General features: G+C 39.5%; 1 protein-coding gene across 3 annotated transcripts in view; it reads right to left on the bottom strand.

Annotated features, from left to right (window-relative positions):
• Positions 1–15128, bottom strand: part of LOC121640266 (myocyte-specific enhancer factor 2A-like) — a 65688-nt gene that overhangs the window by 20239 nt on the left and 30321 nt on the right. For 2 of the 3 annotated variants that reach the window (XM_041985984.1, XM_041985972.1), the window contains exons 2-3: positions 9609–9796; positions 3398–3601 (exon numbers count right to left, since the gene is read on the bottom strand). In XM_041985984.1, coding sequence (XP_041841918.1) covers positions 3398–3601; positions 9609–9662 — 258 coding nt within the window. In that variant the 5' untranslated portion in view covers positions 9663–9796. Of the gene's footprint in view, positions 1–3397; positions 3602–9608; positions 9797–10316; positions 10396–15128 lie in introns of those variants that run through there. The other variant, XM_041985977.1, reaches the window with a different exon arrangement.

Here is a 15128-nt window from a genome sequence, read left to right on the forward strand (position 1 = left end):
TAAAGGGGTAAAAACCCAGCTGTGTATGTGTGTGTATGAAAAAAGGTGGAAGCATTAGATTCAGGCTCTCAGAAAGGAAAACATGCAGGGGAAGCTTACGTAAACAGCCAGAACGTGAGTCACGTTGACTATTCATTTTTAATGGCAGTGGCAGTGAGTGTGTGCTGTGAAAATAGGACAGTTCTGCTCAGGGACCCTGACACAACAATGCAGGCATCATCACACTGGTGATGCAGCAGAATCCCACTGAAACATCTGTGTCTCCAGAAGGCCAGCCTTAATGAGACTACAACATCTGGAAAACCTTTTCTTTCATTAAAAAAATTAAAAACAAAAAATATGCCCAAATTTATTTGAAATTATATAAAAAACAAAATAAATTCAGTTAAAAAAAATCAGGAAAAGAAAGCAACATTATTAAAAATGAAATTGATTAATAACAATAAATCAACTAATACGAATAATAAATTAGCAACATATAAATAAATAAACAAATAAACAAACAAACTACATTTGTCCAGATGCTACAATGAGCATCAAAAGCTCAACTAAATTGAACTAAATTATTATATATCTTAGATGTTTTCATGCATAAGTTTTTAAGTGGTTACATATTAACCCCTTAATACCTGAATTTATTTACAGTTATATAGAACCAAAAGTAAATACATGAAAATTCCAGAAAACCTGGGAGGAAAAATAAAAAGACATGAAAAAATGCAAGAAAATATTAAATTACCTGATAAATCAAAGTAAATAATTTTAAAAAATAATAAAAAAAAAATCAACAAAATAAAAAGAGTGAGCAAAAGCAAAATAATTGAGTTAGTTAAAAATAATAATAAAATAAATAGAAGCCAGAAGGGGTTTGTTGTAAATTTGAGACAACAGGGATCAAAGCGGTAAGTTTTTCTCAGTTTATGTATCAACGCAAATTTCTGGAAAAACATTATATATCACAAATTTCCCACTAATACCCTTAGCATTCATGCTCTGGCCACTTTTCTGGAACATCTCTACCATTTAATGCAATCCTATACAACAAATGTTCAGCAAATTCAACATTTTATTTAATTGTAGTGTTCAGTTACTGTTGAAGATTGCAGCTGTAATAATAGTAATAATCTTAAATATCATAAAACATAATAGAAATAATGTTAGGTTAATGCTTAAAATGATCCCAGCAAAGGCAAATAATCTGCTTTGTTGTAATTAATGATCTAGTTTTTATTTTCTATGTCTTACAAAATGTAAATTATTTTTCAAAAGACTTCTAGAGAAATAAGACTGAAAACAGAAACTATGCTTTCTAGGAAATAATAGTGAAGCTCAACTGCAGTCACTTCCTTCCCTATTCCACGACATGGAAACGAAAAGCTGTCTGTCCAACAGAAAAAGCTTTCCTCCGAACAGGACACTGTTTTACTGTGTAACCAAAACACACAACAATCAGACAGTACTATGCAACTGCGCCACTATTTCATTAGTGTTGATGCAAAACAAGCTGCGGCACGCATTCTATTTGCATTCTGGACTTCCAGCTGCAGGTTTGAGAAGATTTGTATTAGAGCCCGACTGATATGGATTCTTTCAGGTTGATTCCAATATTTCGCAAAAAAAAATTTAGATAACTGATTAATCGGCTGATTAACTTAGAAGTACGTATAAATGAAAAAACTTTTTTATTTTAAATTTGCATTGTGAATTTTTCTTTCTATGGAGCATTAATATAGCTACCAGCTGTACTAATGAATTTATCTTCAGATTTGGACCATATGTGTTTGCTATATATATATATATATATATATATGCATTATAAATAGTGAAGTTACTGGCAAAACAATATATATGCAGCCCTCTGATGCCCTTTAATGTGAAATCACATTTTCTCAACTCCATGTTTGTCTTGGCCATGAAGTTGTCTCATGTGAACCAAAATAAAAACCTTTTTAAATATATAATGGTCAAAAATGTCTGGAAATTATGTTATTCCACAAAACACACACAGTAAGTTGCTGTTACAGCCTGAGTCATGTTCTAATATTTTCTGATGGTAAAACTAGGAGTGACAGAACATCCTGACAGTTGCTGGAGACAGAGTAATTTTAAGCATTTTAACTTTTCCTCTCCTCTCTGCGTTCACGTCGCTCCTCCTTAAATGCGTCTCAACACGCAGCTGATGTACTGATAAACGCTTGTTCTGTACTCTCAAATATTTTGTACACTTAGGTTATTTCTGCACTTACTGCCTTTTAAGCTGTTAGCTAACGCTATGCTAGGTTGGTATAACCACAGTCATGATATTGCTGACATAAACAGACAGGTTGTGTGTCTCAATTCAGGGTCTGCACACTTCACCGACAGTAAATAAAAAAAAACACAGCCTGAGGCTCTGTTGTTTTCCAGCCGGTACACACTTCATTAACCCCTTAAAAAAACAATGAATATCAAATATTACAAAATTTTAATGTCACCATTTAACAAAAATGCCTTTAATGTACTTTTTTAACTTTTGTTGTTTTGTAATGTTTCTACTAAACTGTAGTTAAAAAAAAACAAAAAACTTAATTTTCCTTTTTTTTTTTAAACAAAACTTAACTGAAACCTAAACATGCTCTTCTGAGCTCGGTGGCTGATGCGCCACCGTCTTGTGTGCAATGAATTCTGGGAGAAAAGAGGCTGTGAAGGATGCATCACCAGCAGCCTTCGTTTGGGGCCAAACAAAGTGCAGGTTTGAGGGGTGGATTCAGAGGGTCCTTCAAATTCTGTGAACTGGGACAGTGCCGCACCGCGATGACGTATGTGGCCGATGAATCAACACTTCGAAGTGTGTAGACCCTGAATTGGGAAACACCTAGGGAGTAACTAAAGCTAGGTTAGCACAACTTTAGCAATGCAACATAAATAAAATGCATGACCGATGAACAAAGCACGGATCACTATGATGACACATGGCAAACAGAGTTAAACTGAAACTGGAGACATGTTGAGTCATTCTTAATTTCACAATGTCGTTAAAAACGTCCCTGTGTTAAGCTCCGCTTTGCCCACCCCTGTAGTGTTAGCTACTATAGCTACTACAGTTACTGATGGCGGTGAGGATTGAACAGAGTCAGAGCTCCATCTAGTGGACAAATGGTGCAACAATTTCATTCTGCATAACTCCGACACTTCACATTCACTGTTTTATGAGAAATTAAGAATATACCGGCATTTAATAGGAAAGTCTCCAGTGGATTATAATTATTTTGAAAAGGGCTATTTAATTGGTTGGCTAATCAGTCGGTTGGGCTCTAACTTGTATAAACAGACTTCAGATAAATAGGACTGTGATAAAGTCGAAGCTCTCTGAGGACAACACGAACATTGATTGGAGCCAGAAACTCCCAGCACTCACCTCTACAATGTCAGAGTTGGTTCTGCTCTCGTGGGGTTCGTTGTACTCTGTGTACTTCAGCAGGACTTTGTCCATGTCCGTGCTGGCATACTGGAACAGTTTGTTGGAGCCATTGAAGATGATGAGGGCGATCTCACAGTCACACAGAACACTCAGCTCGTAGGCTTTCTTCATCAGGCCAAACTTTCTCTTCATGAAAGTGACCTAGAAAAACAAAACAAAACAAAGATCTTGTTTTCACTGAGAGTGGACTGACCAGGATAAATTAGAGGTAAATGAGCACCACACATGACTAATCAGCAGGCAGCTCAAATGCTAATGTAGTTAGCGCATTCGTAATATTCTCTTCATTTTCTGAATCTGGAACAAGGCAATCTAATTATGTATATAATTAAAATGTCACAATAGAAGAGCATCAGGTACCTCAAATTGTTTAGCATGTGTGTCAGATGCACAAAGGCTCTTTTTTCTTAAACTATTCTTGTCTAGCATCATGCCAGCAACAAATATGATTTTCCAAGGGGAGCTTAATGGATGATATAAGGCTCTCCTTGATACTTGCTAAGTCACATTTTAATGCTGGACCTGACAAGGGAGAAAAAAGAAGAAACAAAGTCAGCTGCAACAACTGTACAACCAAAACAGAAACATTTATACCTGCAGAGAAACTCAATGACCTCTGTAAGAAAACAAAGCAGACAAGCATCAAGAGCACCCATAAGAAGAAAGACTGAGAAAAACGTGAAAAATGTGTAAAACACGATAACAACAGCACCAGCAATTAGACTGCAAAAACATCACATGGCTACTGGTATGATAAAGTGACTGTACAATCATGCACAACAGCGAGAGTGAGTGCAGAATAAAGAGAACTAGATGTGCTCAATGATGAGTGATCAAATGCAACCGCGACCCCTCATCAGAAGCCAATAAAGAGGAGCCCAGCAGCCACTACGAAGCACGTAACCATATTAGCCCACCACATGGATGACAACGCGACCATCCAGAGGATGGCAGAGAAAAGCCCCACCAAGAAGCCCCACAGCCATGTAGTATGGGCCCCTGGTGAAAGTAGGGTACAGGACCTAGGGCCCCTGAGCCCGAGAACAACCCACCCCTGGCAGAGGCCTTGCCCAACACCCAGGAAGACTTGAAGATAGTCTCCAAGTTAGAGCCTCATGACTGCGTTCCTGCCCACTCCCACAAAATCATGTTAAAATAATGATAAGGCATTTTATTTATAAAGCCCTTTACACTTAGAGAACAAATGTTAAAGTTCTACACAGGTGGTGTAATCCAATGAATCCATCTCATGGCAACAGAACAGGTAAACCTAAGATTTGTGGGATGACATGCATTTTGTATGGCAGAATTACAAAAAGTAATAACACATACACCAGTACTGACATTTTTTTTCTTACTGACTGAATAAACAGCCAGCAGAAAGAACTGTATCACTGCAGAACTCTTTCATATAAACGTATGAGATGCTAGGAACTCCTAAATGAGACAATAACATGAAACTTCCTGCCTAATGGATTATCTTGGGTGGATGGGAGATGCTTAAGTGTGTAATATTTCTCTTCCCTCAACTGTTTACTGTTTAGCTTTCATAGAAATATGTAAGGCACATGTTTGTACATTAACCTTTCCAGAGGAAATATGGCTAAATAGCATTCAGAGCATATACACTCACCGGTACTACAGCATCTAAAGTGATAACAGTCATTCATGACACCTCCATGTTCTTCTAACCACAAAGCTAAAGTACATTGTTTGGAGTTGCCCATTTACAGCTCACATACAACCCACACATTACCCACAGATCACACATGGATCATACTCTCTCATCCCTTTTTCAGTGTTTAGCTCACTCCTTCCATTGAATCATCTGCATTTTTCTGGGTGTGTCTTCCATCTGTCATGAACTCTGGATCCTGACACACATATCTTACATCTAGAAGCTGCCTTACTCTCTTACAGGACAATTTTCCAGCATGTCTGGTGTATTTCATGGGGTATTTGGCTCCTAGTTTACAATTAGCCCTTTAGCAACTGCTAATGAGTAATTTCACTGCAGCAGTTGGTAGTTCAGATACTCGAGGCATCATACACAGCAGTAAGTGATGACAGGAAGAGTCTTTACCATTCTGTATTAAGAATATGAAAAATAAAAACTTGATATTATTAAAGGTCGACGTAACTTCTGCAACAACTGTTAACTGTTTTTATAGTAACTTTTATAGCTTTACAGCTCAAAGTCCTTCGCATAAAACATTAAAAGTATTACATTAAAAACAAGATGCAAAAGAAACGAAAAGAAATTAAACAGAAACAGAACAAGCTAAAAATAGAGAGAAACAGACCACAGAACACAGAAAGTGAGTTACGATACAAACAGACATCATCATTGTAAATGTGCATATGATAGCAAATATATTCAGAAAGAAACGGAAAAAAAACTCCATTAAAAAACGGGCAAATAAAAGAGTTTTCAGAGTTGATTTAAAAGAGCTGAGCTTCAGTTTTTTTGGTAGTTTGTTGCAGATATTAGAAGCATAAAAACTGAACGATAATTCTCAAGGCTGGAAAGTAAACCTGACAAACATTATCTTATAAGTTGTGGTGGCTAAAAGACTAAAGGGGCCGTGTGGAGCAGAAATGCGGCTGCCGTCTTTGATGGTTTTCTTCTAAAAATCATACATAGTCTGTCACTTTGAACATTCTTTACATGGAATAATAAATTTGTAAGGCTTTAACATCACCTTCATACATCAAAGCTTGTCAAGTGGCCAAATGTGCAGACTTAACACCCACGGTCCACATTCAGCCTCACCTGTAAACTTGAAGCCAAAGGACTGCATAGCTCTGCAAGTATCACAACAACCCAGCGTTTTCTTTTTAGAGTTCATCGAGCCAGATAACGAAATACGTCAGCTGTTAAACTAGTAATAATTTGGACAGAAGCAGTAGAAAAATGTCACAATCTAGTTTAGAAATAAATGATTCCTCGTGCACCAGCTCACACTCGTCATCAGAAAGCATCTCCAGTGGCTGCTTGCAACTGGATCTCACTTCCCTTTGCTACATGCAAATAAGTAAACAGCCAACATCCTGAAGCATGTGTGGGTCTACTTTAGCAGACCCAAATCCACCTTTTATCCTAATAATTCAGTTTCAGAAATTCCAGAAGACCTGTAAATAAACACATCACACTTTTAAAACTTGTTTTTTTAAAATAGGATAAAACAATATATTTAAAGAAATATAGATATAAAACTTGTGATTATCAAGACCCATAAAGGTCCCCTTTGTTCGGCACAACACAGCAGCCAGACCAATATTTTGTTTGCTGGACAGAACAAATTAAAAAAAAAAAAAAAAAAGTTTTTTTTTCTATTGTGCAATTGGTTCACAGCTTTATGCAAAAAGAAAAGCCTGTTAACAGCCATGAGTATCTGACTGGGTGCAGAACTTTGCCTAATGTGTTAGTGTTTTCCTTTGACTGGAAGCAGATCCGTTGAGAACACAAACTGTAAATGTGGCTCAGGACACATTTGCATTCAGTGTTGAAAGAATGTGGTCCAGACTGCCTCAGAAAGTGGCCTTGGTAAGTTTGATTGTGTCACTCACACCTGTACCTAAAGCTATTTACTTGGATAATCAGGGGTGTGCATTAATGGCAGGTTTGAACAGGGTTTATGGGGAAAAACTGGCAAATGCAATCAGGTGGATCAACCAAGTTAATGCTTAACCAAACAGAGCATTTTTACAAAATCTAAAGACACAATCTCAACAAACATTGCTTCCAACTCATTGAGGGGACAAGCACACACAAGTATCCTCCCTACGATTTTAAAGAATGGCAATGTTTTCTTTCCTCCTTCTGTTTAAAATAAATTCATCATGTTTTGAACATGATTTTCAAAGTCTCCTTTAACCGGAGATGCTGATTCACTGGTGTATTCTCCTGTACTGTAATGGCACTGCTATATAATGTGCACACTGTGTAATGTGAGATGAATTAAAAAAGAGGAAAAATTTGCTAAAAACTTGATTTTCTTGACACATAAAACGAGACCACAAGCCAACTTCCTAAAATAGAGTGCAAGAATCTAAATATACGACCGGCTCCAGTGATAGTGCACAGCAGACAACTAAAGTAGTGTCTATCTAAAAAGCTTTGGCCAAGACAACCAAACATCAAATATAAACATCTTCCTAGATATTTATTTTCCAGCCACATCCCTATTTCCAGAGCCTGCGCCGTCCTTCCAGACAGACTGGTATTTGTTGTGCTGTTGGGGTGATATATATAGAGGAGACAGACAGTGAGGGATTCCAGTGGGCAGCGCTGTGGCTGCGTAAGGAGACGTGAGGAGAGAAGGCCACTGTGTGTCCCTAACACTGACCCACCCTGCTAATGACAGGGTGCTGTCCGAATCCAGCTAACCCAAAATTACTGCCCTCACCACCAGCTGTGGTAACTGCACTCTAAAAAAAGAGTGAAATGTTTAAGAAAAACCTTTAAGCTCTCATCAGGTTTAAACTAAACGGGATCTGTGAAATGTCCCTGAACGATGAACTTTTCAATTCCTGAACAAAGTGTATAATATCCTGTCTTTCTGTGGGAAATTACCTGGTTAAAATACATGGTCCGACTTATCAACTTAACTTCTTGCTTCTTTGGATCCTGGAACAAAGAAACTGAATCCCACATTGTAAAGACTGAACCATTCACAAATCATGAACTTATTTTTCTCAGTTTAAGTCATTTCTGGCACAGAGACAGTGTTAAGCCTCCCATTAATTCTTTATAGGAAAACACAGGAAATGCATGTAGGTGAGCATTCATGACTCTATAAGACCTGCTGCCACAAATTTTCAGTCCAGTTTTTGTGCCATTTGGCAAACAGTAGATTGGTCGGCTGAAGGTCCAGATCCATCCTTCAGGTCTCTTGTCAGGTCTTTGTTGAATATTGTTCCTCTTTCTTAAAGCCTCACTCCCAAACTTTGACATTTTCTCAGTACGGTGCCCCCTAACGACAGCTGATTCTGCATCCATCTTGCATCCTGTCTCTTCTCTGAACTATCTCCAGCCAGTAAAAGTCAGTCTGATGTTCATTCTTGTCTCATGTTTTGCTTTTTTCCTTTCTCTTTCTTTTCCTGGCTTCCTCCAATTATGTCCTCTAATGGTTCTTTGAATCAGTCATGGAGGGTGTTAAAAATAGTGTGTAGATTTCTAGTTCCTGCCATGTAACCTGTTGCTATAAAGCAAAATGCTGCTGTAAGGTATAGCAGCATCCCCCCAAAAACAATTATTCTCAGAACGCTGCAGGGCAACAACAGCTCCAAGAATGTACATAATAAATGTCACTGTGACTGTGCTACTTTAACAATGTCACTTTCAGATGCAGGTGATCTGCAGAAGACCAACACTTCTTCTTTTGTCCTCCATTTTCTCCAGATTTTCTAAAATCCCATGCACACCATGCCGAGAAATACAACATATTTGGATAAACACCTAATGAGAACGACCTTGATAGCTAATTAATAATAATTCATGGCTTTTCAACTGTTTTATCTTTTTTTAACAGATGCAACTAAAAAAATCGGATCACGTTACACGTTTGCAACAGCCTGCAGGTAAAGGGCTCAATTTAAAACAGTTTTTTATCGGGCTGCTTTATATTAGGAAAATATATGATATGCAATATCACTGTTGAATATTTAAAATACTTCAGTATGTGGTGCTAATCTCAGGTGTATTTACCTGGGCTGTATGTTGGTTAGTTGTAGAACAAGGTCAAAGGTAAAACTTCCTAAAGCTGGAACGCAGCCTGGATTAAAACACCTGTGCTTGTCGTATTTCAAGTCAAAATGTCTTTGTCTTTGCTGTGTTTATTTTCTAATCTTGAATAAATAATAAGTCAGTATCCAGTGGCCTAAGAAACAAAAAGTACATTCCTCTGAAAATAGCCTGGGTACGAGGCATTGGACTGAAAATGAGTTGAAAAAGCAGAAAATGCCCCAAGTCTGGAGAATTTTAGGCTAAAAACTTCTGCACAGTAGTGAATACATACACAGCTGCACCAGAGCTTCAACACAGCAGTAGCTGATGTTCATAGAAGGCCCTAATCCAGAGGTTTTTAAGGAGAACACAACATATCAGCCGTAATATAAAAAGACAGACAGGAAAAGAGACACTGACCTGTCGGTTCCTCTCATCTACAATCCGGGTGATCTGAATCTTCTTCCTCCCCATTGCCAAAACAAATTCCACTAACAGCTGGAGAGGAATATCAGTGGGTTCAAGGTGGTTAAAAATTCAAGCGGGAATCCTAACGCATAGTCCCGCTGTCAGCTGCAGTTAGTCCGGCTTCAGCTTGGCATAGCTCGCTGAAAGAGAGACACAGTCAGAGTCAACTTAATTATTGTCTTCCTTTGCCCTCAGTAAATCCACAGTGACACACATTGAGCACATTTTCAGCCTTTAACACTTTAAAATTAAAGAGTTATTGATTCAGTGCATTCGAATTCAGCGTTTTTTTAGTTAGCTGAAACTGGTTTGTGTAAAAGGCAACAACATTAAAGGCTGTAAAATTGACATAATGATTTTTGCAATTAGTTTTTCGTCTGTTGGTTCTAATTTGCTGTCTTTAGTGTCTTTAGTGCTCATTTTGCTATCAGAGTAAAAATGAAAACAGCAGCTTCTTTTAGCCTGACAGCGAGGAGTTTTACACAAACGCTGACCAATCCACAAGACGTTAACAAGTCCATTACAAGGATACAGACTCTCTCAAGATTCCCAACCAGAAATCCCTTCAGTTTTCCTCTTTGGAATTGAATGTGAACATGAGATCTGCATTAAACAAAACAAAAAAAGAGCGAAAATGAGCTCCTCCTCTCCATCACACACCTCATGTAGCTGGCTCAAAGCTCTTCTTCATCTGACCTGACCGAGTCAGCCTCGTCGACTCGAGTTAACTTTCCTCTGCCCTCTCCTGCAGGAATTCCCACCTGCCTCGCTGTGTCCCTCCTCTCTTCAGCCTCAGCCTTTCTGAGCCCAACCTTCCCCCCAGAGCTCCTTAGCACTTTTCTAATCTCATCTGATCTGGGAGGAGGCAGAGTGTGAGACGAAGCCTGGCTTTATCCTAACCCTCACTGGATTACTGCAGCATGTGGAGCCCAGAGCTGAGCCACCCGAACTCTCACTGCTGGAAATATAATTGTACTTCATCAAATGAACACTATTGTTCACTTTTGCTGATTTATTTTTAAAGTCTGTCTTTGGTAAAAGGTAATACGATGGAGTACCGGTTGCTTATACTCCACTTAAATGAATTACAAATATAATTGAATAGAAAATCCCATGTTGATTTAAAATGCATCTAAAGCTTTTCTGCTATTTCCCCAATGCATTTCTTAGCCTGTTAAGGTCTTGTGCCATTAATGTAATTATTTAAGAGCCAACATTTCATATTATGCATTTTGTCCTATTTATGATCACTATTTGGTTGAGCTCTGAGCTTTATTTCCAACCAGCCCAGATCCCAGATGAACCTGCCAAGTCCGATCAGAATACATGCTATAACAGACAAAGACTCCTTGCATATCTGGGATTTAAAGGTCACAAGGATTTATCTGATTTACAATCTGCATGATTTGATGGCAAAACATAAATATTTTACAGGAGAAGAAAAACAAATCCTCACCATTACTCTTATATGCAAACATTTCTGCATTTCTATCAGCCTGTGCATGATTGGGTAATGGATCAATGCTGCTGCTGCAAAGGTTTGCAGAAATGTGAGGAAGTCTCTTGTGTGTCCTGGTCTAGTTGTAAAGTGTAAAGTCAGAGTTATCACGTTCATATCAATGCAATGATATGATAAAAGACAGCAGGCTTCTTCAGTAACAGAATAAATCTGTGTGAACAAACTTAACCTGTGGATGTGAGCTTGATTTGGAATAAACAAGCATAGAAACTGGATGGACTTGGACACAGCGTTCGGTGAGAACATCTCAACACATTCAATCAGTGGGATTCTTCTTCAGCCTGAAGTTGATTCATCTTTTTGTCTCGTTGCTCCCTACCCAACCAGCCTGGAAGTGGTTACAAGCAGAGTTTCTGGATGAGCCTCAAACCTACCAACTGCTCTCTTTCCCCTAAAGATATAATAAACCCACACTCTCTAGGCTGCTGCTCATTTCATCCTTTTTATCGGTAAATGTAACGTTGACGCTCTCCTCTGACATGACATTCAGCGTCTAAAGCAGCGGTTCCCAGACTTTTTCTGCAGGGCCCCCTTTTCATCGACAATATTAATGTCAAGACATTATTGAGACAACAAACACACTGTGGTCTCTCTTCATTACCCACCATTGACCATTACCATTACTTAACCATTATCTGGTCAAGCCCAGGGCAAGATATGCTTCATCATATCTTCTTGTCTTTTTTCTTCAAAGCTGAAATCTTAGTTCTTGATTCATCATCATTTGCCTTACGGTACTTTCACAAATTTGTTCATGTCTTGCTAGTAGTGAAAAAACTCTCTTTTATTTAGCTTTGCTCTGCCCCCTCCTGTCATAACTTTGGGCCCCACCCCCCAGTTTGGGAACCACTGGTCTAAAGCTACAGCTGAAAAAAAACAGCTTCTCGGCTGCTTTGGCCAAGACAACCCGTGGCTTCCAACGAGCCCAGAGAAGAAAGCAGCGATGCATTTTTCCTGTTTAACGTGACAGACAGTGAATGTCTCATCATTCTGAAACATTCACTCACATAGTGTCATGATCTTTTGGTTTCGTTTTTGCTTTATTTATTACTCCACCAAGGTGGAGGTCGTGTATTTGGCGGCCTTGGTTTGTCTGTCTGTTAGCAACATAACATAACAATAAAGTTATGTTTGAAATTTTCATGAAATCTCAGAAATGGAAAAGGGAAAAGGTGATTCAATTTTGGAAGTGATCCACCTGGATCCAGGATTTTTTAAAGGATTCTTTACTATGAGGAGATTGGGACAATTTGGCCATTACAGCTTTTAACTAAAAAATTATGTCAATAATCAATGGCAAGAAAAAACAAAACAAAAAAAATTTAAAATACAATGGCTTGGCAGAGGTCTGCGTTTTAGGTGCTTCTAGTTCTTTATGGATTTCTATTACTAGTTTAGTTAGTTCCTCATGTTTCCTCAAGGCCGCATTCACACGGATGCTTTAAATGAACCCAGTCACAGAGTACAGTTTGCTTGGAGTAGTGTGAGTGCTGATTCTCACTCTGGTGTGGCCCAAAGAAGCGAACTCTGGTCCACGTGAAAACGGGATGTCTTGGTTCGCGTGTGAACCCAGGTGTGATGTGCATGGGGTGTGAAATCCAGTGAACCATCGTAAAGAAGTGACGTTGAGCACATTGTTGATAACTCGCTGCTGCTCATACTGGACAGATTCTGGTTTGAACACCAAAGTAAAAACAGAAACCCACAAACTTGTTGCTTCATTGTTAGCCTGCAGTGAACCTGCCATTTTCTTGTCCCAGCCAATTCATGGATTTTCTTATTTTTTCAGCATTTTTTTCTTCTTGATCAGCGGATGTTTCTGGGATTATCCCTCCTAGCGAGCAGTTTTTCTAACTGCATGACATTGTCCAGGCGCTTTGTTGCTCCTGAGTAAAGCGCAGTGTGAAAGCAAACCAAACTAGGGATGGTGTGAAAATCTTTGTTCCCGAGAACCAAGTCCCCCGGCTATCCTGGTGTAAATGCACCCAAAGATTTCTTGTATATCAAGTTGAGCTAACTTACCAAGTCTATCCCTTTGTGTCCTGAGTTCAGTTTACTTCCTGGTCACCTGGTTTCTATTTGCTCATTACCACACCTGCTCCTCATTTCTCATTGGGGCTGGGCGATTAATCGAATTTTAATCACAATTACTATCTGGGTTTTCAACGATCACAAAAATAAAAGGATCCATTATTCTTGTCCTTCGCAGTTTCCTCTTGTGCCGTTTTCAGTTGCAAATCGAGCGTCGCTGGCATTGCAGCGCTCTGCTGCAGACTCCTCCCACAGCCCCGTCTGCTTTGGTTTTATTCAGCACGAGTTGCAAACACCTCGCCAGTTAAGGGCTGGACACACAGGACAGGTTGCTCCTTCTCCATCATTTTCTATGGAACTTGTGCGATGAGGCGAAAATCGCTGCCCTCCTCTAGCCAAGCAACAGACGACATTTGTGAAGTAAAATGTTGCGCTCGTTCATGCAGATGTGCACACGGGGGCTTCACTGCCATCTCATCTACAGTCCAATGTTTCGCCACCGTTACGGACCTGTGGCCAAGCCGCACCATAGAGCCGTATATAAATGTTGCGCTATATTTTATTGATGCAGATTTCAACGTGAAAACAAAATGTCTCCACTCATATTTTTCAGATCCCACCGGGCAGAACATCGCTGCTGGTCTGAGACAAACAATAACTATGGGGACCTGGTAGAAAGAAACTATTGTGACAACACTTCAAAATCCTTTTCATTATCACATTAAATCCTAAAGTTTTCCCAGAAACAACCGGTCGTAATTCCTTTTCTCTAAGCTAAAGAAATATTTTTCACTCCAGCCATCTTCACCAGCACCTTTGGCCTTTTCCTCATAAATTTTGTGTAGTTGTCAGACTTCCCGTTTCTTCTTTAGAAAAAATTTATTTACTTGATGATTTTTGTGCCCATCTGAGATTTTCTCCCTTTGTTCTACACATCTTTTTTCTCGTTTGTAGAGCCAGATTTCGGATTTCATCACCTCCCAGATGCGTGAAGGAAAGGACCCGAGTGCAGGCTTACGAGGCAGGAGGCAGACCTGAACCGAACATGCCACGAAGACCTGAACCGAACGCGCCACGTAGACCTGAACCGAACGTGCCGCGTAGACCTGAACCGAACGTGCCACGAAGACCTGAACCGAACGCGCCACGTAGACCTGAACCGAACGTGCCACGAAGACCTGAACCGAACGTGCCGCGTAGACCTGTACCGAACGTGCCACGTAGACCTGAACCGAACGCGCCACGTAGACCTGAACCGAACATGCCACGAAGACCTGAACCGAACGCGCCACGTAGACCTGAACCGAACGTGCCACGAAGACCTGAACCGAACGTGCCGCGTAGACCTGTACCGAACGTGCCACGTAGACCTGAACCGAACGTGCCACGTAGACCTGAACCAAACTTCAAATGTCACACTCACGCTAGCCCCCCTCTCTCTTTATTATATTTATTACACAGAAGTTAGACAGGAAAAGTGGATCCTTGCATAAACTGCATGTTTAATCCCAATAACACCCATATTTAACACCTTTGTAACCAATTTTCACTGTGTGACAATAAATCTGCCTCCAGCGGCCAAGACTGCGAAGCAACAGTGAAGTTTGCTGTAAATCTGCCTCAAAGACGAGCTGCCCTGATCAATACATACGTGATGTGTTACAGCGGGGGAAACTGTCTGGATGACGTGAAGATCAATACAACATAGTAATGAGCCAACAGGCTTTAAAAACCAGCACTCACACACATCTGAAGCATGCAGTTCTCTCTAATCTCCCTGAATCTTAGAAAGTTAAAACATTTCACGGCCATTTAATAAGTGCTTCATGCAGTCATAACTATCAGCCTTTGACTAACTAGATTATATGTTTATTAGATTCATTCTCTTGAGATTGTTTGTATTTTTAACTTGAAGTCAACTA

This window comes from Melanotaenia boesemani, chromosome 1 (assembly GCF_017639745.1).
Source record: "Melanotaenia boesemani isolate fMelBoe1 chromosome 1, fMelBoe1.pri, whole genome shotgun sequence".
Lineage (NCBI taxonomy): Eukaryota > Metazoa > Chordata > Actinopteri > Atheriniformes > Melanotaeniidae > Melanotaenia > Melanotaenia boesemani.